Consider the following 26,566-nt stretch of genomic DNA (forward strand, 5'->3'; position numbering starts at 1 on the left):
GAGCCTCTAGTGTATGTACAGAACAAAGTCTATAGAGAAAAGGAAGAAAGGGAAGAAAAGAGAAAGTGATAAATAAAAGAAGCAAAGAAGAAGGACAAAGGAGGACCCGCTAAGTACATAATCTTTACGGCTCTTTTAGGTTTTATGGTCTTGCGTCAAACATACATATAAGCTGACAAGGCTGCAAAGTGACTGCACATTGCTTATATCACAAGTGTGTGTGTGCGTTTGTGTATGGACAGGAGGGAGGTGCATAGAGTTATGTATGACAACAATATTTAACTTATGAACATTAATTATGATTGAGTAATTGAAACAGAAATACTGAAATGGGGCGTAAAACCATAATGAATCAGAGTGAATAAGAATGAAAACATACCAAGGCTGCAAGTTGTTTGATGTGATGAAAAGTGATTTTTTAATTCTAAGATTATGTTTCACTCACTGCTTCGCTCTGTGTAATCAGCTCAATAACATGACATAAATCTTGTAATTTTTAATGAATTGCATTCATCGCAAAACTTGTAATTGTAGTTCCACTTCTATCTGATATACGTAATACTGTAGATAATTATCTGCAGGTTAATTGTCTGGAGTTTTGCTGTATCCTCCGCTCTCCCGGAGAGGAGGGAGTTTTTTTCGTAAATCATGTGGCAAATGGGAGCCAGTATAGAGCTGTGCATGGTGATGGGCTGAGGGGAGGGGGAGTGGTCTCAACCATGCTAGGCTACAATAAAAGGCACTTGTCTGGACCTCTGAGGAGCCCAAACTTTCCAGTAGCACCACAGACGGCTGCTGCACAAAGACAGACGGACAGAGGGACAGCTAGATGAATAAAAATTAAAAGAGAGGAAAAATTAGAATATTTAAAGCTTGGCTATCTTAGTGCATTTTTTTTTCCTTTCAAATCTAATATTTATATTTTTATTGAAGAGGGCCCTTTGTGTGAAAAAAGAGAAAATGACGAGTCTGCTGTGCATCACAATAATCTCCCTGACGTTGGCTGCCAGTGCATACAGTCAGGTGACAAGCGCTACCATGCCACCAACAGGTAAGATTTAATTTATGTAAAACATTTGATATGTAAGTATGTGGTTGATTGTGTGTGTCACCATCTTTTGTGAATGTGTGTGTGTGTGTGTGTGTGTGTGTGTGTGTGTGCGCGTGCGTGCGTGCGTGCGTGCGTGCGTGCGTGCGTGCGTGTGAGTGTGTGTAGGTGTGTGTGTGTGTATATGCAGCAATGTTACCGTGGAGAAAAAGGATGAGCTGTGTAAGGGACCTGAGTAAAGTGGTACCACAGCTCAGGCTTGTGCAACAACAGGGTCATTGTAGCAGTAGGTAACACGAGTCGTCTCTAGGGTAACACACACACACACAGACACAGTGTGACTCACCATTGACTCGCTGCATACAGACCACCACAGCATGGACTGACTGGTGAAAACTGTAAATCATCCCGTCATTCACAAAGGCTCACTGCCTGAATGAGGACCACACCACTAGTACTACTGGTTGAACCCTGAAAATGGGTCACAAGTGCCTCAGTGGCTGAAACTGGGCTAGTAGTGCTTGTCCCTGTTTGGATGTAAATCCCTACCAGTAGTAATAATAATAGAATTTGCTACAGTAAAGTCTTGACCTTTTGATTCGTTCTGTCATTTTATCATTTTCTCCCTGTTGTATACAGAAAATGAAAACCTGGAAAGACATCTTATCAGAGGGCACCTGCACTCTGTTATGAGCCTGTTATAAGTCAAATTCACAGGATGACACTCTGAGATAGTTGCTGCAACTGCAAGGTATGAAAATACCAGAATAAATCCGCTGCTGTGGTGGAAAAAAAAAAAAAAAAAAAGAAAAGCTAGTTACAGTACCATCTCTCATGTTATATGGGTGATATTCAATACACTCTCTGCAGAGAGCTCTGCAGGCTGACTCGGTAGATGTCAAATTAGGGATGTCTCAGCTCTCTCTCTTCCAAGATGGGAGGGAATGTTTTTTTTGTGCAGAAAGAATAGTTTCACTGTGGGAGAACAGCTTTTTTATCCAAATATTGAAATTGCTCCCATTGGCTGGTGATGTCAGGTACATGCATGTTTATACATGACCTCACTGTGTGCATTACGCGAAAGCATTTGCTCAGGCCAGCTCAATCGTTGTTCCATACAGAATAGCTTTTATTAGCCATATGAGCAATGTATTCTCTGTCTGTTCATGGGGCGTTGCCTGTCCTTATACCTACTGACTCACTCTAGCATTGGGAGCTTTTGGAAATCTGCCACGGTAACGGGAAGCCTGACAAGAGCGAAGTTAAGATTAACGACCCTCAGCCAAACGTATAGAGCCCCATGCTGAACAGTAGCCAAATTACTCTGTTTTTCCCTGTGAGGTAATAGTCTGTTAAGTCAAATGCAGACTGTAGTTGTTGGTTACTGAGGCTTGGCCTGGTTGCCAGGGCTGGGTGGGAAAAGGAGCTTGGCTGGAAATGAGCTGAGGCTGGGGGCTGAGTGGGAAATGTGCTCAGGCCAGGAGATGAGATCCTGATGGAGCCATATTTGGTGCTATTTAGTCTGAAACGACTCAGATGACAATCTGCATGTGTAGTGCATATGTGTACTCCTGTGAGCACACACATACACACTGTGTTTGTGCTTGTTCTGCATAGAAACAAAGACAGAAAACAGGAAAGAGTTTATTGGAATGAGTGTGTAGGAGTTCACCTGCTGGGTTTGTCCCAGCTGTGCTTGTTAATTATTTCTCCATATTGACACAAGCAGGCCAGCAGCAGAGGAGAACAAAAGTTGTGGAGCATTGTAAGGCATCTGTCTAGCTTCTCTGTCAGAGGGCGTGGCACATTGTGCACACTGTGATACAAACATACTATGGCTGTTTTCTGATGATTACAATCCTTTAATAGAAGAGGGAAGTGAGCCAATTAAACATTTTGTTCATTCAATAGTTTAAAGTGCAAATTATCGGTTTAGCGGTTTAATTGCATAATTACACTCTTGCAGTTTCAGAATATATAGTTCACTGGCTTGGACCACTGTAATGTTGTTGTTAATTTGCAGCTCGGTGTTACGAAGAAGCAGATGGTTTTAATCACTTGCTAATACACCCTTTAACAGAGTGAGAGAGAATTGTGCTCCGTCATAAAATGGCAGTAGGCCTTGGCTACAGCTGCAGAGCTTTTTTATTGTCATGCACATGCGTTCATTTACTTCTTTGCTGTGTTTTCATTCCCTCCGTACTCCACCAAAAATAATAGTTTTTTTGTGCAGACTGCAAATTTATTTCATTGCGCAGCCCAGTGTTGTGTTATAGAATCACATATGAATTTTATTTTTGTTATGTTAAATGTGACACCACCTATGACCTCAGAGCGTCTTGTATAAATAGGATGTGGTTTGAGGTGTGACAAACAAAAGAAAGGCTCCCTTCGCTTCCTGAAAGACTAAGTACACATAACAGGCTGTTGCTTTACGAGTGTAGCGTGCCCCACATGGCCGGGGCCACATTTTCCTGTGGGACATGTGTCTGCCGGTAACTGCAGGAGCAGGAAAGAGTGTGGAATTACTTTGAACATGCTTGTCTCTCTGTCTGCTACTGCTTTCTCCCAGGCATCATTACCTTCAAGGTTGCTTTAGAATATATGATATATCTGAGAGGCTCTTTATGCATCCATTTAGTGTTCTTTTAAGGATTAGGTCAGCGTGTATGCAGTATTTAACTCCAGTCTCTTTCTCTCTCAGTCCTTCCATCTAAATTTTAGGATTACAAACCACATCCAGTGGTTGGTTTTTCATCTCTGGATAGAACAATGTTTCCATGAAGCAGTACAATGAACCCCTTTATTCTCTTTACTCCGATTTCCTCAATTTGGAAACATTTAAGCATGTTGGATAGCATCACATCTGGTGAGCTCGTGCTGACGTCACCATCGCCATCACCTTTGCCAGGGCTTCTGATGAGCAGTTCAGTCATCCTGGATCCCTCAGGTTTAAATCACACTCACTGCAACTGCTACCCATGCAACGAATTTATGAGGCATGGTGGAGCAGTGAGTCATTCCTCAATGACAGAACAGGCGAGGAGGAATCTTGTACAGACTGCCTTTAAACTCTGCACTGCTTTCGAAGACATCCGTAATTAGCAGCGACAGGTTGTAAAGTACCTGGCATGTTGCTGAACAGTCAAGCGGCGAGTCAGACAACTGGGTGTGGTGACTGGCTAATAGAGGTCGTCTCGAGCATATGAGATGTTTTGCAATGAAAGAAATGACAAAATGGAAGAAAAAGTGGCATGAGGTTGGACTGAAGGGTAGATTAAGTCTGTCAGCAGTGCTTCTGCTAATTAAATCCTTCTGCAGGAGAGCTCAATACTAACGATCTGAGCACTACTCTACAAAGTCCAGGCGTCTCCTGTGTGGTTAGAATGGAGTATGGAGACTGTTGAGGCATGGGGTTCAGTTTCATCCGTTTCAGTATCACTGCTCTCTGGGAGCACATGTGGGATTGGTGGCAAGTTTTGGGTTGATCAAAGCGGAAGGCAGCAAGACAGTGGCTCCTGTAATTTCCTGTATTGCTCGTGTGGGAAGCATTTTCCCGGTTGAAGAGTCAGTAGAACAGTATTCCAGTCATGGCTCTGGTGCTGCTGCTCGAAGTGAGGCGCCTCAACATAAATACTGGCATCAGTCAGAACGGAGAGGCAGACTGGTTTGGACGAAGATTGTCCATATTGAGCTACTGGAAAGAAACAGAGCAGTTCAAGGTTTTTAGTGAACATTAGACATGGCAACCCAAGGACCACTTTTATAGCTCAAAAGCCAGATGAGCTAATCACTTATGTAATTACCATATTATTACCGAATTAAGTCCTAAGCACTGCAGAGTTTGAACTCTGTTGGTAAGGTTGATTTTTCAAGGCAGTAGATGAGGTGGTCAGGGTCAGGGGTCGTGTATATCCATCCATCTGGTGCTTATTATTGCCTGGCAAAGGCCACCCTATGCTGGCTGGGGTCATCTTAACTAAGCAATCCCTGTGAGGTCTAAACATGGAGGTCAAATGACCTACCGCTGTGAGTTTAAGGGTGGCCTAGTTTGGCCCGGGAGGGTAGAATGGGAGTGTGCAAAATAAGCACACGAAGGAAGAAAAATTATGATGACAGCCAGATTCTTTATAAAATTAACTATTATCTGGTTACTTTTCCTGTTATTCACTTAGTTCCGGAAATACTTCACACAAATCAGATGGAATAGATGAAAGATAAGACTTCATTTTGAGGGTGAAGGCTGAGGAACCAATGGTTTGTAAGTGCCAGGACTGTCAAGAGCAGGAAGGAGGCTGAAGAGGACAATTGGCTCCGGGGGCTGAAGATTGGCTGCTGCCCAATACTGTATCTATTAAACTGAACAGGATACCCCCAGGCTCTTTGATAGTTTTGTGTGCGAGAGTGCTTTTGACTTTAATTGGATATGTGTATGCATGTGTGGTAAAATAATACAGTATACACTAACCAAAACATTCTGTGGAAGAGTTATGTACAAGAAAGGATGGCCAACAAAGAAAAAAGAACTGGGAAAAGCAGTGTTTGGGCCTTTTTCCTATTTTGGTTTTTCCTAAAACTGAATTTTGCTGCATCAGTTTCATGCCAAGCACAAAATCAATGCAATTTTGGATGGGATCTTTGGAATCAATGTATGAAAAATTGTTCAAATTTATATAAACATTACATAAGATTTTCCACCACTGAACCCTGTTGATGTTATATCATGTTTTCCTCTTCTGCAGTTATGGTTTTTGCTGAACTAGGCGCCAATGTCACCCTGCCCTGCCGGCTGTTGTCCAGAGACATCATGTCCTTTGGTAGCATTGGTATGCGAGTCAAATGGACCAAGGTGGCAGATGATGAGGCACTGAACGAGGATGTGCTGCTTTCAATGGGATTCCACAAGAAGACCTATGGAAGCTTTGAGGATCGTGTCTTTTTGCAGGAGCAAGACAGTGAAGATGCATCCTTGATAATAAGTGATGTCTCCATGGATGACACGGGAAAATACCACTGTGAGATCATCAATGGGATGGAAGACACCGTGCAAGAAATTACGTTGGAAGTGAAAAGCAGTCTCCCTGATGGTAAATCTTGTTTTTTTTATATTTGTTCACAAGCTCTTTGTGCAGTCATTTCATACCGTATACATGCATCCTTTCCCTGTTAAAACTGTATGATTCAGAATTAATCATCTTCTCCACCAATGTTTTGGTTTCTATTTATTGAAAACATCCACGTTTCCTTTTCTTGCGCAAAAAGAAAATGAAAAGAACAGACAGCTTGTGATGATTTATCCAAACCGCTGTAATGATTCAGTCATGATTACATTTGAATACCGTTCAGCATAAGTAAACAGAAACACATTTTCCATCTTTCCTGGTCTATATTCTCTCACATTTGACTGACTCAACAGATTTTATAATCACTAAATTGTCTTCCTTTTACAAAGAGCCATATAAAGAGAAACTGCTTTTATTGCAAGTTAGGGTTATTTACATATTTATACACAGACTCCTGAAACCTAGCCTAGTGACACGCTAAAGACTATCAGGGTGTTTAAAACATTATGTGCATACATTATTTCTACTTTGGGTCCATGCAGTTAATGCAGTTTAAAGTAACACATAGCTTGATTTTTTCGTCCTTGTAGAAGAGTAGGTTTGCAAAGTACCAACATTTTGCAAGCTGCTGGACTTTAAAGACTAATAGGTCCACATCATAAAACTAAACACAGAGTGACATATCATTACATTAATTCAATCTTCTCTTCCTCTCTCAGATGGTGTTGTGTTCCCATACTCCCCCCACATGGGCCGCTACAACCTGAACTTCCAAGAGGCTGTGCAGGCCTGTGCGGACCAGGGTGCCGATGTTGCTACTTATGATCAGCTGTATAACGCCTGGATGAGCGGTCTGGACTGGTGCAATGCTGGCTGGCTGAAAGATGGCACCGTTCAGTATCCCATCACAAAGCCCAGAGAGCCTTGTGGTGGCTCCAACAGCGTGCCTGGCCTCAGAAACTATGGCCTCCGTGACAAGATGAGTCAATACGACGTGTTCTGCTATTCCCCTGCACTCAAGGGTGAGTTTCTTTTTATTTGTCTATCCATTTTCTTGATTCATTATTTTTGTTATTCATTATTCTTGTGGTGGGCTTGTCCTGCATGACCTAACTTGGTAGACCAATATGGAAATAATAGAAAACCTTCGACTACTTGAATTCTTAATTAAGATGGCAGTTCTTTTCCTGATCGCTTCGCTTTTTTGCTTCTGCTGTCAGGACGTTTCTATTGGCTGGTCCAGCCCGACAGTCTGACCTTTGACGAGGCCGTGCAGGCATGCTTAGATGATGGTGCAGAGATCGCCAAGGTGGGCCACATATTTTCTGCCTGGAAGCTCGAGGGTTACGACCGCTGTGATGCTGGCTGGTTGGCTGATGGAAGTGTCCGCTACCCCATCTCAAGGCCACGCAAGAACTGCAGCCCCACAGAAGCTGCCGTGCGCTTCCTTGGATTCCCAGACAAAATGCAAAAGTCTTATGGTGTCTACTGCTTCATGGCTGAGCAGTGAGGGGTTAGATAGGAGTAGGGAAGCCATAACCACCAAAGAGCAGCAAAAACCACAACCAGTAAAGTCAACAATAAAGCATAGAGGCTTTGGATTTTATCTAGCATGAACTCAATATGAAACTGTGATAACCCTTTTTAACTCATAAAAAAAACAAATACTGTACACCTTACATCCATATGCAATGAATGACAAAATATTTTGTAGCCATTAAGTTTTGTTTTTCTCTAACTGTGCATCCATTAATTTTACACAGACTGTCGGGAAAAAGGCAACAGTGTTAATGTGTGACTGATGTGACAGAGACAAGAACTTGGTGGTTGTGAAACATCATCTAAGTTTGGTTTGTCTTCCACAGAAATTTAGATGTGTGAAGTTTAAGATTTAGAGCATTTATGTTCATGAGCAGATGGCTTTTGCTGCTTTAAAATTTTTCTACAGAACAAAACAATGTGATATTTTATACATTCATCAAGTATCACATCAATGAAAGATTGATTACAGAATCCTAAACATAACTTGACTACCACTGCTGAGCTATAGATACAGTATGTACATGTTTTATTGCAGTAAATACACAACTGGATCCCTCTCTAATCAGAGTTGAAGCTCTTATTTCACAGCAGAGAGGTTTTTTCAACCTGAGGAGTTGTGATCATATTTTACTGCTAGACAAGAAAATGAATGTAAATGTCTTGATGGACTGTGACCTGATCTGCATTGATAGTTCCCATTAGATCAACTCCTAGTTACAATTTGAAAGTCATTTTACTATCATAACCTTATGCAGTATGTTTTTTGTTTTTTTTCATTAATTTGTTTGTCACAATTTTTTTTTATTTTTACATGTATGTAATGTTCTTTTTAAGAAAAAAAGTACAGATTCTGTCAATGAAATATTTTTTTGTGAAGTGTAGTGTTTAGACAACTTACATCTGGCACATACAAAATAGCAGTAGCAGCAGAAGTATATATCTTCCCCTTTTGTCCTAAACAAAACCTTCCAACAAATCGCAGGCAAACCTGGTTGTCTAACAACAATTCTCCAACATATTACAGTGGTTACAAGTACAACTAACAAATATATGGGCTGAAATCCAGTCTGACTGCTGAGACAGTTTCGCAAATTCTCACTGAGGTTGTGAACTGTAAAAGGTAAATTTCCACTTGCACTCTATTCTTTAAAAGACCTGAGTAATTCTGATGTCCATTTACACTCTTAAAAAAGGATTCAACATGGATTAATCATGCCGTAGTGACTAGATCTAAATGAATATTTGTGAATAAAGAATCAAAACCAACAGTTTCCTGTGGATGACAGTGAGAGCGTATTTTGGACATACAGAGCTGATGATATAAATGTGTGCCACAACTAGGAGACAGCACTCTTTTTGGGTATAACTTCCAGAATTTGATATTTTGTGTTTTGTTTTTTGTTACCTTATCCTTTTATACCTTTTCTAACCATGGGCACTGGCATATAGTACTTCCTGCAGGTTACAAGTGGTAATATGGTGATGCATTGTTTGTAAAAGCAAAACTTAAAAATGTCTGTTACACTTGTGCATTTGTACACACTTGTGCATGACAAAAAGGTGACGGTATTTTTGTATCTTAGCACCATGTACCTTTTTCAACAAAGCAGTTTGAAATAAAGATTACAACTTTTGAATCAATTTTTTCCCTTTTTCAACAATGAACATTTTGATTTCAACAGGATCCAAACGTGTTACCACATGCTTTATGTGAACATACAGAGGCTTAAGTGGAGATTAACCAGTATTGTTTATGCTGCCATGGCCAGGAGCCATGTATCTGGCATAAACCCACTTCACTGAGAGGACTTAAGATTAGACTCTTTTCACATTTATTTATTCTTTGGCATTTTTTTATTCAGCGCCAGGCTGCCAGCACACCACGAAGTTAGACAAAGGGAACAATGCCACAGTCTTTAAGAGTGCTTGTGGGAATGGGGTCAGATTTAGATTTAGTTTGATACAGCAGTGAAATGCGAGACAAATGTAAATGTGTCTGATGGTGAAAAGTCTATTGATGCAAGCTTTCTGTCCTCGGACGCTGAAGCTGATAGCAACATAAAAAAGGAGAGATAGTGTAGATCTTTAGATCAGCATAGAGCATCCTAATAATGATGTTGAATTTTAAGAATCAAATCTGAAGAGTAAACTATAGTATTACTTCCCAGGTGAATGCACAAACCATTGATGCTTAAGCACACTTGTGGCATAAAGTGAGCTTTTTGTTGTCTGAGTTTGTTTATGCTGGAAGCAGACAGTAAAATTGATAATTGCTGTTGTGGACAACCATTGTCTCATTGTTGGCTGAATTTTTCAGTTGTATGGCTACATTTAATTTGGTTTGCTTCTGTGGTTTAGATTCCAAACCAATCAAACTCTGTGCAGGTCTGATGATGCTACATCCCAAATGCAAGTCACTCACCAGTATCTAGATTAAGTTACGTGACAGGAAAATAGCAGAGTAATGAGTGAATGATAGACACTCTGCATTGAACTAGACAGGGTCTGAGGCGCCTGTCAAGCCCAAGAAGCTGTCAGGAAGAGCCAGGGTGCATTTCCTTTCCAAAACAAACACAGAAAGCTTATTAAAGCCCAGGGAGACCTGGGCCGAGAGGTCTAGGTTTTTCCGCTGATCACCCACGAGACATCTGCATTTCATGAGGCAAGAATGTAGGTTTTACTCTCGCTGGGGCATCCAGGAGCAACCTTTAATTACAAACCAAGTCCTCTCTAATGACAGAGTGGGCAGTCACACTGAAAACCACAGCAACCCTCACTTACACAAAGATTACATCCACCAAGTTGATGTTATTACCCTGGTAATAGTGGTGAATTGTAATGTATTCAAAAGGCTTCTGATTTTACACCAAGGGAATTCATCTGCTGACATTTAAACCACCATTAGAAGTATTTGCCATTCAAGAGGAGCTACCTACAGCCATGCTATCGACTAAAGACACCGTGGTGTGGTATACATATGCAGGTCCACAGTTCTGCAGCATCAGACCTTTTTAGCATATGCATCACTGTCCCCCATCCTAGATCTTACTCTTTATGCTCGCTTTAATTCACATTGTTGCATCCTATCTGCTCCCCCTGAATGCACCGTCTGTCCACCGAGAGGCTTGTTGAATATGTCTGATAGGATTTGTCTGATATATGTACAAGAGACTGCAGTAATTTGAAGATGGGACATTGGTTCTACGGAGAGTGACCGTGATTCACAGAATTTTAGTGTGTATTTTCACATGATGTTTCCTTTAGTTGTGTGAGTGCTTTTTGGGAGGAAATGAAATATTTAGAAATTAGTCTGACAGCACTACCTGCTGGTGAAACGATAACACTACTTACTCCATACAACATGTATCTTAGTGGCAGGTGACCCAACACCCGAGATCCTTTTCAAGCTTGCTACTCTATCAAAGCCCAACAAAACCAAAAGACAAATGATGGACAGTTTAGTCCCTCCGTTCCACCAAACCTGCATGTCTTTGAAGACACAACATCTGGAGAAAATCTACGCATAACACAAAACCAACGACAGCAAGCACAACACTCAAATGCCATACACTGTTCCAAGTACCTTTCAAAAATTTCTGCAAAAGGTCCAAAGTAAATGTTATTAGTATATAATAGCCCTCTGATTGACTGGTGCTGCAGCCACCAACCCAGCCCCACCTCGTCCCTCTAAGGAAAAGCAGTATGGAAAATGAATGAATGGATGTATAGTATATAATATCCATATATTTTATTTCTTTTGGTGATTCAAAGCAGGAAAAAAAAGTTTGATCTCATTTAAAAAAAAAAATCACAAACACCCCAGACATTCACATTGTAAGATAAAAAAACAAACTATTATAAATATAAAATGATAGTATATGCACATTAAGTCTGAAACACACACACAGACATTCACAGGCAGACAAAACAAATACATTGTTCCATTAAAAAAAGAAAAATTTAAATGCTGGAGACACACATAACCATCTACATGTACAAACATATTGTTATTGTTTCGGAAATAACATTATTGCAGCCGAAGGGCCCTCCAAATTCTTTGGTCCACTGCTGGCATTAAAGGTGTAAAAAGACCTATAAATCCATAAATTTTTGTGTAATTTCTCATCTTCAATGCATCTCACTTAGACAGTCTGTGATTGTAGCTGGTCTCCTGATGAGCATTCAATAAAAAATATATGAAGAGCACTTTACTGTTGAGTATAAAACAAGTAAGGAGACCAAGAGCAGCTTGAAAATAAATTATATGCATCTCTGCCAAAACAGCCGTTACGTTCAAGTCTTTTTGAGTGTTTCACAAAATACATTCTCTTAATGGCTGATTCCAATTGACCACAATAACAGAAAAGTAGAGTGTGCAGAGAAAAAGAAGTTACCTAGAAAACCACCTCAAGCTACAGCACAACAGCGACAGATGAGAGCAAGACTCTTTGGTGTGTAATTATGAACAGTTATTGTAAACATGCAGTGGCAACTAATTGTAAGTTACACACATGAGCGGAAAATGGAGGCTACTTGAGCCACACATCCCTTCTTCCATTCTAAAATAGTTGATGGACATCGATTTCCACAAGTGGATAAAGGCTCTGTTGGTAAGTACTTAGAGAGCACTCTCATATCAAATTACAAAAAATCATACAAAAGAAGTATCAGTGAGTTTTAAAAAAGTATCTCTATAGAAATCCATCCATTAAATTCATCTCGACAAGACATCAATGACACCCAGTGAAGGCTGGAGCTAATGAAAGATGGTCATTTGGTACTCTGAAAGCTGCCATTACAATTCTCCAGCAGTTAACTGAGTAATTTGGTGAAATTTCCCCAGACTTGCGTGTATTATTAATCTGATATCTGAATAACCACTACCAGCGAAGCTATGAAATCATGTTTTAGATTTGTGCCTCTGCTGATTAGGTCTTAAGATAGGAGAAAGATTCTTTATAAAGGTTTACAGCTCTGTAAGTGTGTGATATAGTTTTCTACTAATGTAAACTAGTCCTTTGCATGATCACTGATGCCTCCATTTGTGTTCTGAGAAACCACACTTAGATCTCTTGACGTATAATAAACAAAGATACAAATTTGAGGACTTCAATATATATATATATACATATATATATATGTATATATATATATATATATATATATATATGCATGCTCATTAAAATGAAGTCCAGCTTAAAACAGCATGACAACATAATGGATTCCTTTACATAAGATAAGCGCTATAATTTCAAAATAGCTTTTTTGTCCATGACTACAGAACACTTATGGTGATTTTAAATAGCACGGTCGGTGTACAAAGGTATTAGACAACAATCATGAAAGTGTTATTTGATAAGCTAAGGACAAAGGAAAATCTTCCGAGAATGATGAGTGTACTTTTTGCTTTCCAGTAGCCAGCTGAAAGTATTTTATCCACATCGGCAATGTTATAAAACAGTGCCCCTTGATAAGAAAAGTCATGAATCAACATCTCTTTAAAAGGCACTTCATTGAGATTCCATCATCATCCAAAATGCAAGAAATCTGCAGGTTATCCTCTTGGTTTCTTTGATGAGTTCTCCCTTGTGGGAATCCTTTTCCTCTCTCCACACAAGCTTCAGCCATGTGTTCTCGTCTCAGGGAAACAGCGCCATGTTACATTGCAATCACTGTCTCTTCCGCTTATGTTCAGTCCTGTCTCTCCTCCCTCGGTAGCGCTGGTGGTGTAAGCGGAAGGCCTCATCCGGCCATCTCTTGAAGTTGTTGATGCTGTAGAGACTGTTGTGTTGATGTCTTCTCATAAAGGTCCTCTGGTAGTTTGACGCTGTCAGAGAAAAATCATATATTAGCTCTAAGACAATGATGGTGTTTATTGATCCTATGCAGTGAGAGCCATCAAGAACAATGGTGTACTTACGGTTCATGCAGCTGATTTTGGGGATATCCCATCGTCCATCCCCACGACAACGGATGGTTGGGACGTGCCTCTGAATAAAGCCTGTCCGGCACTGGTACCTCACCAGCGAGTTGATCTCATATCTCTCGCGCTTCTTACCAAAGGTGCGTGCATTCTCCACCAGAGGAGGCTGGCTACAGGCCACTGAGAAACAGAAGGGCCACGAACATTGAAGTGAGGAACTTTACAGTAATATTTGCGTTGTCTCCTCATCGATCCATGCATTCACTTAAATAAGAGATCTGAGAGATTATTGGTACTAATTCAGCAGTCATTTTTTTACCTGTGCCCTTCTTGCAGGTGAAGGTGAGGTGGTAGTTGCAAGGAACATCGTTCCACTGGCCGTCCTCATGCCATATCATCACTACGCAATCCTCACCAGAAGTGAAGAAGCTGTCAGGTTGGTTGGGCCTCCAGTTTTCATATTGCTGAGATAAGACCAGAGCATAAAGAGTGAGACACTATGATGACAACTTTCTTTGATGTAAATATCTATTAAACCTGCCATAAAACACAAATCTGACCCAAACATCAATAAAGATGATATTAGATTTTATCATTACGGCCTATTTATAGACTACTTATCTATTATGTATATCTAGTCTGTCAGATAAAGTGCATGACATCACAAGATATCTTGGTAAAGATAACCATGTCAGCAGATGAATGGCACAGAAGTATTCCCAAAAATAGAAATCCTGTGCTGCTTTGGCAGCGGTTTCCCATCACTGTCATTTAAATTAACATCCACAAGAGGGAGCAACTACATCTTTCTGGGAGCTAATTTAGACACAGTTGTGACCTCATCATAGTTCAGCTCTGAGGGACCCGTGCAAGCTCTGTGTAACAAAAGTCACAGAAACCAGCACATTTATCAAATGAGCTTTCAGGGAACTGGCTGCCTTACTGTGCACAGGATGACCAGCTATAATAGTGGACAGGACAACGAAGTTTCTAAGATACAATGCTGTCCACTGTACTTTAATTTAGATTTTTAACGAGCACACGCTTGCATTACTTCATATACTAGACATGACTGGTAAATAATACAGGTATAGGACTATAGGGCTTCGCGACAATGGAAACCTGTAAGTGTTATGTCATTACATCACACAGTCTGCATGCCTAGCATAACATGTGTAATTATGCAGGCAGAGAAATCCATACACACACACACAGATGAACATCTACACATTAATACAGTATACACACAGCTGTAGTGCTGCAGGGTATTCAACCAGGAATTGATGCTACCTGCGGTCTTTCAGCGCATTCTAGGTTCAAACGGTCTCTTCAAAGCTACGACCCCCCTCCACTCCTCCAATCATGCCCTGCGGCTCTGCTACTCTGTCATTATGGTTAACAAACACACACCGACTTCCTGCTCAGCTCAAGTTAACAAATGGGTGACCCATCAACTGCACAGCAGGTCTGCATCCTCCTCAAAATAATCAAACAAACTTTGATCACCAACCCAGCCACACACATATAAATATACATCATCTTAGGTGTTTCAATGCCCTTCTTTTAATGCTAACCAATTTTCTTTGGATTTTCCCAAATGTAAATATTTCACAGTTGTTTAGAAGTAGTCCTATTTATTATATTTAAATCCTCTTGAGGTGACCACCCACTCAGCCCCCCTGGGCTGCTTTTATCCAGCTTTTTCTCTCCAAGCACAGGTGCTGTCCATCTGTGTGTCTGCTTGCCTGGTGGCCCTTCCCCCGGGTGGCTGCCCGCTGGCCGTGTCTTCTGCTGCGTGTGGGGGTTGAAGGGCGGCCATACCTGTCTACGCCTGCCAAACTCCCCTCTACACAGCGTCACTCACACCCTCATCACCCCTCAATCTCTCAGCTGAGGAAGGGTCTCCGTAGGCAGCCTATGCTTATCTTTTAACCCCCAGGCTTCCTCTATGCTTCCCCTATCTCTGGCCCTGGATGATAATCTTTGAAGTGAGGACATCACTCTGTACAACATGGATGCACATAGTAATTAGCCACTTTCTTGTCTAGTGAGGGGGATCCTCATCAGCTACAACCACTATAGCAAACACAATCCCACTCATGTGTTGTTTTATAAATACTGCATGTGTGAACAATGTGCATATCTCTCTGTTTCTCATTCGATTACATTGGGGTGTCATCTCCATGCATTTTTGCAGCTGTTGGTTTCGTTGTGCTGGCTCACTCTAAGTAAAATGATTCTGTGGTGCCTTACAGCATGCTCTGCATCAGATTTATTACCAGAGCAGACACACTCCAGGGTGTAGAGACACGACGCAGAGGAGAGTACGTCATGAGAAAGCCACCACCCCTGAAAAGAACGACTCTCCCTAGATGACTGCATCAGTCATCGGCATCTTTTTCCAAATATTTACGTTGTCTCCGTGCCATGCTTGTTGAGACAAAAATATGTGAGAAAGCAACCTATCTTACCATAGGGCTGCCGTCAGTCCAGCGGAAGTCGCTGTCGAACATCTTATCATTCAGGCCGATCCACTGGTAGTCCTGTCCAAGACCTGCCATACAGAGTAGAGTGAAACACAGCACATTACGTTTCTCTGTAGCCTTATGTCCTTTTTAGGACTGCTCAGTTACAGAAAGCGCAAGAGGAAGAGAGAGATAGCGATAGCATTTTTGATGCCTGACTCAATCTCCTGTATTCACTGTACAACTACATTTGTATATTTTGTGTGGCTTTAAAGGAGAAGAACTTGTTCTGTTCATTTTTATCACATAGGTTTCATAAAGTGGGACTTAAACATGTACAAGTAACATGTAACATATACTAATAATTAATTATTTTCAACTGTGATCTTTAACTTACGGTTGACAAACTCTTGCTCCTCATGGGAGAGGATGCTGGTGAGATGAGCCCCCTGCATGCGACACTCTCTCTCTGCTCCGTCCCAGTTTCTTCTGTTGGGGAAGTACTTGTAGCAGTGACCCTGAAACTTATGCCAGCCATAGTCACATGCTTCTGTATCTGATAGGACAGAAAGCGAGAGGGAAAAGAGGTTTAAAGGAAAACAGCAGCAGCAGCAGATCAATGGATATAAAATGCATTAAACTTTTAGCTGTCACTTTTTGTCTACGCATGTATTTACCTTGCCACCCTGTCATTCGTAACATCTTCTAATCTACTGCATCTACAGTACTCTTAACACCTGAGTATACTGACCCTTCAGGCCTGCTGTAATGTTTTAGTACTGTCTCTAATCAAGGTGAAAGAGGAACAACATGATGAATTAGTGTCTCCTAAATCAGCGCTATGGGACGTGAAGTCAAAACAAGAAGGAATCCAATTAAGTGCTTAAACATGTGATTATTGTGCAAATTCAGATTATTCTTCTCAGAGTTCTTCAAGGGTATTCATTAATGCAAAAGCAAATCAGTAAAATAAGATTTCAAATTACAGTCAGGCTCATTAATGGAACATGAGCTATGCAGTCATAACCAGGTCAAATTAAATTCATAGACTTAATGAAATTTAAAACAGTCTTAAGATAAAATGTGGTGATGAAATGTGTGTACATTTTGCACCATCTCAGTAGAGATTTCCCAGTCACACCATGATACCACCCTCATCTTGACCCTACCGACTGTGTGTTTATGTGTGTGTGTCCCAACATCTACGGCAGCATTTCAGTTTATTGTCTGTTTGTTCCTCCCTCGCCTCCTCAATCCAGCTTTCAAACATTAACAGAGGTAGAATCTTTCTCTCCGTGTTACTTTTCCTCCCTTTTTCCTGGCAAAACTTTGTGGGACAGCAGCTGCATCTGAGTACACAATCTGGGTGCGATTCACTGATGAGTGACCCCAACAAAATTAGGGTGTAGACATTGGTCAAGAGAAATCAGCCAAGGCAGATGATGCCCTGGGTTCAACACTCTTGGGATGACGGTGGGACGCAATAGGGAAAATAAAGTGAAAAACAGGGATATGAGAACTTCAGATTAAATTCATCTACTATATTTCAGAAAGGCCTAAGAACTTAGGAACTTCATTTTAATTTCCAGTCTAATTTTGTTGTCCTAGATGCAAATATCAAGAAGTGACTTGAAGTCTGGCACACCTGGAGTGAAGTGTATGCCACATTTGACTTGGCACTAAGATCTGAATGTCTGAAATAGGGTACGCTGAAAATGCGTCAACTGTCTGTGCGTCTGAAACTTGTAGTAACTGAAGCACGAGGGTGCTTGACGTAACCCAGGTACTATCAGATAAGACAGACCTTCAGGCAATACTGTAAACAGACCATAAAAAGTAATTGTGTTGATCAGATAAATGTGGTTGTTTGTGACTCAACTAACGAATGGGAGAAACCTGGCACTCTATTTTTTCTGATTTATTTATCAGCTACTCAGAGGACTGATTACATTAAGTGTCTAAATATATTACCAAATGCAAGGCAAGAAATAGTTTATATTAAAATAGTTGATTTAGATGGATGGTTGGAATAAGTTACAACACTAATGAAATGAAAGCCCCCCCCACCCTCAGAAGAAACTGGGGAGAGAATCAATCAAATTCAACACAAACTTACCCTCCTCACAATACAGCCCAGAGTAGCTTGGGAGGCACACACATGTGAAAGAAGCCAGCCCATCCACACATGTACCTCCATTGCGGCAAGGGTTTGATTGACACTCATCAATATCTGCACAAGAAACAGACAAAAATAATGATAAAAGACAGCCAGAACAACTCCTAGTCCCTGTGACATTAAAACTAGTTTTAGGATAAATGTGATGCTTCTTGGGTGAAAGTTAAGGCAGCGACATATTGCAAGAGGAACTCTCAATGCACAATATGTTACCTGTTTCACAGCGGTCTCCGGTGTAACCAAGTGCACAGCTACATGTTTGGATGCTGCCACTCTTGAAGCACGATCCTCCATTCTGACAATATTTTTCTGAACACGAGTGAAGTTCTGTTTGTAGATTGAAAGAATAGCAAGATAAAAGTTGCGTGGTTACATTTATTCTAAGTTTATACATTTGTTATTTTCCAATGAAAGTAATTTGAAGACATGTACCTGGAATTTCAACAGTCTCGCCAACAATGGTGTGCCCCAAATTGACTCCTATGTTAGTTGGAGTTGTTTTCGCCCCTCTTAGTGGTGGTTCTCCTCCATCAAAAGATGATGGGGTGGTGGCTAAAGATGAAACTGTCGATGGCTGGCTTTGTGCTTGAGCTAATGTTGTCTCTCTATGGAGTGTCATGGGTATTTCAGTGGGAGATAAGACATCTTCCTCAGTTTTCCCAACAAATTCCTCTTTCCCAGAGGTGTTATCAACGCTAATGGACTCCATTGTTGCTGCTGTGGTTGTATCTACCTTAAATACAGTCTGGATTTCATCTGGTGACAGAGACTGTTGCTCAGTCATGTTGATTTTTGGCTTCTTTGTTGTCATAATCTCTCCAGACATACTCTCAGAGCTGACAGATGCACTCTCCAAACTGTCTGACCCACTTTCAGATTCAACGCTAGCAATAGAGGGTGATTGAGTCGTAGCAGACACTGCTTCCTCTCTTGGTGTTTCATTGTTTGGTGGAGGTCCTTCAATCATGTCAGGGTTAGATGCTCCATAATCTGGGGTCAGATAATCAAAATTCTGAAAACTGTAATCTGGAGATAGTTCAATCTTCACACCACTTGAAACCTGATCAACAGTGGGTTGAACTGTCCCATCTTCCACTGAAGCGTCAGCCACCGAAGGAGAGATGGCAGGTACAGTTGTTGATTCTGTAATCTGGCTTGTTTCATGGTTTACATACATAAGGTGTGTTGTGGTCAGTGGCACATCCTGAGAAGAATCATCAGTGTGAGGGCGGTGTGTCAGCGTGATCTCTGATCTGGCTTGTTCAAATGACTTCTGGGGAGTTGTTAGGTGTTGTACAGGGGAAACTGTTGCAACATATTGGACCATAACATCAGGCTGCGAAGGTGCTGATGTTGAAAGGACATTTGAAGTAGGTTCAAAGGAAATATGTTCAGCTGGGTTTGGAGTTGCCACTACTTTCATCTCTGAGCTTGTAGAGATGTCTGCAGTAGGAGTGACAGAGTCAGAATTGATGATATCAGATGTCCTGTCACCTTCTGGTAAAATGACGCTAGTTTCTGTTGATACAGAGATTTCCTCACTCTCTGATGATGTCTTTTCATAACTTTGTTTATCTGTTGAAGTGTCTGTCTCAAGTGACACTGCAGTTGATTTCTCGGTGGCAGAGGGGGAAGTGGCAGTCTGTTCACTCTCTCCTGTCACAGATTTGGGTGATGTTGATGACTCTTCAGAAGCCACTTGATCAGTGACATCTGAAATGGAGGGCACCAATGGAGTCTCAGTGCTTAACAGTGAAGATACAGTTGGGTATGTAATCTTTTTTGTTTGCACTGAAAGTGAAGAAGTTGTTGCCTCTACAGTTTGTTGACTTGAACTCTCTGCAAACGGGTCTACTGAGCTGAAGTCTGAAGAAGATGCAGTCTCAACAGCTGCAGTTTCTTCTTCAGGTTTTACAGATTTATCAGTTCCACGTTTTGGAGTTGTGGATTCAACCCCAGTAAGCTCTGTGCCTATGGAATCTAGGGTTTTCTCTGTATCATGTGAAGTTAATGCAGCATCAGTAGATGTTTGCTGGAATCCACTGTCTATAGGTGCTCGGCTTGGTGCTACACTTGTCTTATCTACCAGTGATGTGGCTGTAGCTCCAGTCTGGGGAGTCACATCACTCGGTTCAAAATGCTGGCTTGACTCCTCACTAGGCAACATTGTGCTTGTTGTGGCCATCACAGTTTTCTCAGAGGATATGTCAATGTGGGGATGATGAGTGAATGTGATCTCAGACCTGGCTTGTTGAAAGGACACCTCAGACAGTGTTGTATCTAGTTTTGGGAGAAAGGTTGTGACAAACTGAATCATCACATCAGGTTTTGAAGTGCTTGTGCCCTCTTCTTGTGCTGGTATTGACACTGCTCTATCTGTAGGGGATGAAACAGTTTCCGACAATGATGCTTTCTCACTCGGTTGAGTTTCATTCTTTTGGGTCACTGTGGTGAGTTTTTCTGTGCTGATCAGAGGGGATAATGGAGTGGCAACAGCCTTTTCACTCTCAGATGTCACTGATGATGCAGTTGTGGCTTGTGAGGTCTCATCCCCAGAGCCTTCCATACCTACAACATTTCTGTTACTTGCCACTGAAAGATTATCGGTGCTGTAGGGAGGATATAATGTTGTTGTGGATGGCATTTGGTCCAGCTTCAATGTACTATGCAGAGGAGCACCTGTCTGCGTTGTGGGCTCTAGAAGACGTTTGGTAGTCTCAATAGGAGAAACTGTATATGGTGTAGTTAAATCATATGTTTCTTCAAAGCTTGACTTAGTGGACACAGTAGTAGCTGGGGTGGCCCGTGGTGTGGATGTGACCTCCTCTTCAGTGGATGCCTCCATACTAGAAATACCTTCAACAGTTGATGGTTTTGAAGTGGACAGTAAATATTCAGAAGATGTTGACGTTGATGATGAATTACTGGTTGAGGTTTCATGTAAAGTTACTTGTGTAGGATAAAACAAGGTGGCACTATCAGTCCCTGAACCCTCTGGTTCTTCTGTGGCTTCCAGCTTTTGTGTCATTGTAATTGCTGTGACACCCCCAGCTTCCTCTGTCTGAATGGTTGGGTAAAATGAAGAAGAGGGAACTATGGAGATAGTATCTGCATCGATGATAGTATCATCTTTGGTGATGAGCTCAGGAGTGAGGCTCTTTTCCCTTATACTGTCTGTAACTGCAGAGAACAGCTCATCTTCATTGTTTGCATTTTCTGTGAATATGATGGTTTTGCTAGTTGATGGTTTAGACACATGCAGGACCATGGTAGGTGTTTGTTCAGTTAGGTCAGTCTTGGCTTGGCTGCTGGGAGTAATGATCACAACCTGCTGGTCTGTAACACTATGATATATAATGGAGGGAATAGGAGTGGATGTCAGTGTGAATCCATCAAGCTTATGTTCCCTGCTGGAGCTTACTGTGGTGACGTCAACCGAAGTGTGATCACTAGCTGAACTTCTAATTGTATGGGGGGACATAGTTGCAAAGGATTGCGTTATGTCCTCAGCTTCACTAACATCATCTTTCTCAGTGATCGAAACAGGATGTTCTGTCACTTCAAAAGTGACAGGGCTTTCTGTTTCTGGAGTAATTTCACCCTCCTGTGAGGAAACTTGCTCATCAGATGTTGGTGTAACTGAAATAAAGGTTTCGGTTTCACCTGTTGCTTCTCCAAAAGTGACACTCTCCATCACTGATGGCCTTAGGGTGAAAGTCTCAGTGGTTTGGTCACCAGAACTGTCTTCCTCTGTCAAAGTAAAGGCTGGACTTGGTGATGATTTTTCGGTTGCGGATGTAGTCGTGTTAACCGACTGGGCAGATGTGACAGCATGTACTATTGTAATGTTTGGTTTCTCAGTGCTGTAGAGAGAAGAACCTGCAGTTACAGTGGATTTTGAAATATCCGATACTCCATATTCCATTTCATGTGATGCCGTTGTTGTTTGAGGTGTCTCTGTGCTGAACAGGGAAGAGCCTGTGCTCTTTCTACTATCTGCAGATGCACTTTCATGAAATGATGCTGTTATTGTTGGTTTCTTTGTGCTAAGCATTGAAGACACTGTAGTATCCAATTTAGAAAGCACATCAGCAGTAAAGACACCTGAACCACCCTCTTCTGTATACACTGAGCTTGTACCTGGGGAGGGAGCAGTGCTACTCATAGGTGGCTCAGCTGGCCTTTCAGTGACTCCTGTGGAGGAAGACACTGGTTCCAAAAGTAAAGGTGTCTCCGTGCTATAAAGGGTTGATGATGACACAGACGATATCTGGGTGAAAACATCAGCTGAGCTATCCTGAACTGTTGAAGTGTACATTTTTGGAGACATTGCTGTTGGCTTCTCAGTACTGTAAAGAGAAGAAGCTGCAGTGTCGGTAGGTTTTTGTGTAATAGCATCATCAGCAGACTTATCCATTGTTTGGTCACTTGGGCTTGCCTCAGTTACAGCCACAGCACTGGATGAGAAAGAGACTTGTTTTGTTGCTGCTTCAGTAGTGGACATTACAGGAGAACTTGTGACTGGTCCAAATGTAGTTGACCATTCGAAAGACTCAGTACCTGAACTCTCTTCCTCAACTGCACTGTCTTCTGTAAAGTCGCCACTGCCTTCCTCAGTAATGTAAATCTCGGTTCTTGTCATGTGTGGAGATTGGGTCGATGACATAAATTCCTTTGTAAGCTGTGTGCTGGAGTGAATCGGAGAAGAAGCACTTAATATTTCAGATGTGTTTTTAGTTTCATCTATCTCAGTCTCATCTGTGGCTACAATAAAAGCCTCCTCGGGTTTTGTGGTAGTCTCAAAGGGTATCTCTGCACCAGATCCGTCTAGACTTGACTCTGAATCATCCTCAGATGAGTCACCAGAACTTACGATGTCAATGTAAGTAGAGGTTTCCTTTGAGGTAAGCGCAGTGACACTGGGGATTGCCATGGGTTGAGAGGTTTTAAGTGTATGGGGGCTTGTTGTTACAGTTGTAAATTCTATATTACTTGAACTTTCTTCCTCAACAAATGTGAAAGTTATCGATGGTCTGAATGTGGGTGTTGCTATGGTTGTTTGTTCCACATAGGGTTGCTCAGCCACGGTGGGTGCTGAGGATTGGGTTGATGTCTCAGCTATTTGACTTACATCTGTTGCTGCAGGGAATAGGAATTGGCTTTGAGAATCTGGCACTGGTGTTGGTTTCTCAGTACTGTAGAGAGAAGAAGCTATGGTCACATCAGATTTTAAAGCTTCACTTGAACCAGTACTTTCAGTAGTTGTGATCACAGAGTCCGTTCCAAGAGTCACTATGTTCTTTTCTGTGTCAGGTGACACAGGTTTTTCAGTAATGTTTAAAGAAGATGTACCAACTGGAGATTCTGAGCTAGCACTTGTTCCAGTGGCAAGTGATGCAGTTGTTAGTGTTGGCTTTTCAGTCCTGAACAAGGAGGAGATGGTGGTTGATGTTTTACCAGAGACTTTGGTGGTAAAATCAGGGGATAGATCATTATACTCAGTGCCATCAATGATAGGAATGGATGGACTTGTGGAGCTTGGAGATGTAGTAGCTGTGCCCTGTGAGCTGCCAATCACTATAACTGATTGACTGCTTGGTTCCAGTGTTTGGTCTGTAGTTGGCATAAAAGAAAGGGTGGATGATTCCTCTTTTAAAATTTCAGTTGTTTGCCCAGTTGAGCTGTCTTTGTCTGTAAAAGTGATTGAAGAACTTGTGTGAAATTCCTCAATGATCTGGATGGCTGTGCTTGATAACTTTTGAGGTTGCTGTGTAAACTTAATGCCTGATGTTGACTGCACAGATGTGGTATCGCTGGACATTGGTGGTCCAGTTGTGTAAATTACTCCACTGGTTGTAATGTGTGTCACCTCATCTCCTGAGCCTTCGGGGTCTTTGGAAGACAGGATTGCACTCATCTCATGGTCTCCAATCACAGGAGTTAGTGTTGAGAAAACAGATTCAACAAATGCATCTGTTCCTGTGCTGAGATCCAAGTCCATATTCATTGGCACAGATGATATGGCAACAGTTTCCTCTGTTTCAGGTGAGAGTGACATGGGATTATTCACACTGTAAAGTGGAGGGGCTGCAGTAAAAGTACTTGGTGAGGAAAACCTTTCAGTTTCATGTGAAACTGTCACTGCTGGCTTGTCTGTGATAGGCACTGAAGAGACAGTGGCTGCAACAATTGATGACACTTCAGGGCTCAAGGTGATGGAAGGACTGGACTCCACCATTGTAGGCTCACTGCTAATCACATCATCTATGATGTCTGTATGAGTCGATGATATTACAGAGGCCAAACTTGGAGACGCTGTTGTTGTGCTTGTTACATTCTCATCAGTGACTGAAGAAACTGATGGTTGTCCTGTAAGTGATTTCGTATCTGTTTCAGGACTTTCTGTTGTTCCAGGTGACATTACTGCTGGTGCATCAGTGCTGTGGTGAAAAGACGTACTTGTGACAGAAGAAGACGTCCGAGTGAACATGTCTTGGGTTCGGTCACCTGAGCCATCTTCATCTGGTGGGGTTGGGGTAGAGCTTTCCTCCATCTTCCCAGAAAATGGTGTCACTGAAGGGCTTTCTGTATGACTTGTGACATTAATGTCTTGTTCTTTAACTGACAGAGCTGTTGGTTTCTCTGTGCTAAATAATGAGGAGGCTGAAGTGTCTTTGCTGGACATCTTAGTTGTCTGTCTACCTGAGCTCTCTTCATCTGTTGTTGGGAAAGTAGTACTTTCCATTGGTGTGCTTGATATTTTTTCAGTCTGACGTGTGGTTGCAGTGTATTGAGTGTATTCAGGTGACTCTGATGTCGGTTTCTCTGTACTGTAGAGTGATGAAGCTGCAGTAACAGCTGGCTTTGAAGTAACACTTGTTTCACTTTCAGGTAACTTTGTGACTGAAGGTGACTGAGAACTCAACATTGAAGAGATAGTAGTGGCTGTGATGATTGACTCTCCTGTGAAATCAGCAGTGCTGTCTCCAGAACCCTCTGCATCTGTAGTACTGAGGAATGATGCTGTTTCAGGTTTCGAGGTTGATCCAATGATTGAAGGAGTGGACTCCACCATTGTTGAACTAACCTGTTTTCCTTCAATGTCTGAAAAAGCAGATGATGTAACGGGAGATGTTGCTGATGGTACCTCAGTGCTGTACAGAGAAGATGCACTTGTGAGTGAAGAGGTCTGGGTGAACATGTCGTGGGTTTGGCCTCCTGAGCCATCTTCTTCTGGTGGAGTCAGACCAGAGCTTTCCTCCATCTTCTCAGTAAAAAGGGTCACTGAGGGGCTTTCTGTATGACTTGTGACAGTAATGTCTTGTTCTGTAACTGGCAGAGCTGTTGGTTTCTCTGTGCTAAACAGCGAGGATGCTGTAGGGACTGAAGTGTCTTTCCTCAACATCTCAATCGTCTGTTCACTAGACCTCTCTTCATCTGTTGTTGGGAAAGTAGTACTTTCCATATGTGTGCTTGATATTTTTTCAGTCTGACGTGTCATAGCAGTATCTTCACTTTCAGGTGACTTTGAGGTTGGTTTTTCGGTGCTGTAGAGTGATGAAGCTACGGAAACAGCTGGCTTTGATGCTACACTTGATTCAGTTTCATGTGATGCTGTCACTGATGGAGTCTCTGTAACAGACATTGAGGACAGGGTGGTTGCCAAAATAAATGACTCTCCAGTGAAATCAACACTACTGCTTCCAGAGCTTTCAGAATCAGTGGTAGTCATAAATGAAACGGATGCTGTTTCATGGCTCTTGGTTGATCCACTAATGGAAGGACTGGACTCCACCATTGTAGGCTCACTGCTAATCGCATCATCTATGATGTCTGTATGAGTCGATGATATTACAGAGGCCAAACTTGGAGACGCTGTTGTTGTGCTTGTTACATTCTCATCAGTGACTGAAGAAACTGATGGTTGTCCTGTAAGTGATTTCGTATCTGTTTCAGGACTTTCTGTTGTTCCAGGTGACATTACTGCTGGTGCATCAGTGCTGTGTATAGAAGACGTACTTGTGACAGAAGAGGACGTCCGAGTGAACATGCCTTGGGTTCGGTCACCTGAGCCATCTTCATCTGGTGGGGTTGGGGTAGAGCTTTCCTCCATCTTCCCAGTAAAAGGGGTCACTGAAGGGCTTTCTGTATGACTTGCGACAGTAATGTCTTGTTCTTTAACTGACAGAGCTGTTGGCTTCTCTGTGCTAAATAATGAGGATGCTGTAGGGACTGAAGTGTCTTTGCTGGACATCTCAGTCGTCTGTTTACCTGAGATTTCTTCATCTGTTGTTGGGAAAGTAGAACTTGTCTCTGGTGTGCTTGATATTTTTACAGTCTGACGTGTGG

General features: G+C 41.8%; 2 protein-coding genes across 2 annotated transcripts in view; one reads left to right on the forward strand and one right to left on the reverse strand.

Annotated features, from left to right (window-relative positions):
• The first annotated feature begins 784 nt into the window (after positions 1-784).
• Positions 785-9,290, forward strand: hapln1a (hyaluronan and proteoglycan link protein 1a). Its single transcript, XM_070834206.1, has 4 exons — positions 785-1,051; positions 5,791-6,135; positions 6,831-7,133; positions 7,332-9,290. The coding sequence occupies exons 1-4, from the start codon at positions 961-963 to the stop codon at positions 7,619-7,621; spliced, it is 1,029 nt and encodes a 342-aa protein (XP_070690307.1). The 5' UTR covers positions 785-960; the 3' UTR covers positions 7,622-9,290.
• A 3,727-nt stretch (positions 9,291-13,017) lies between these two features.
• Positions 13,018-26,566, reverse strand: part of LOC139203621 (neurocan core protein-like) — a 40,108-nt gene continuing 26,559 nt past the window's right edge. Inside the window, exons 9-16 of the mRNA XM_070833442.1 lie at positions 18,650-19,207; positions 18,431-18,544; positions 18,158-18,271; positions 16,439-16,597; positions 16,048-16,130; positions 13,896-14,040; positions 13,574-13,756; positions 13,018-13,480 (exon numbers count right to left, since the gene is read on the reverse strand). Of these exons, the coding sequence (XP_070689543.1) occupies positions 13,323-13,480; positions 13,574-13,756; positions 13,896-14,040; positions 16,048-16,130; positions 16,439-16,597; positions 18,158-18,271; positions 18,431-18,544; positions 18,650-19,207 (1,514 nt within the window). The 3' untranslated portion in view covers positions 13,018-13,322. The remainder of the gene's footprint in view (positions 13,481-13,573; positions 13,757-13,895; positions 14,041-16,047; positions 16,131-16,438; positions 16,598-18,157; positions 18,272-18,430; positions 18,545-18,649; positions 19,208-26,566) is intronic.

This window comes from Pempheris klunzingeri, chromosome 7 (genome assembly GCF_042242105.1).
Source record: "Pempheris klunzingeri isolate RE-2024b chromosome 7, fPemKlu1.hap1, whole genome shotgun sequence".
Classification (NCBI taxonomy): Eukaryota; Metazoa; Chordata; class Actinopteri; order Acropomatiformes; family Pempheridae; genus Pempheris; species Pempheris klunzingeri.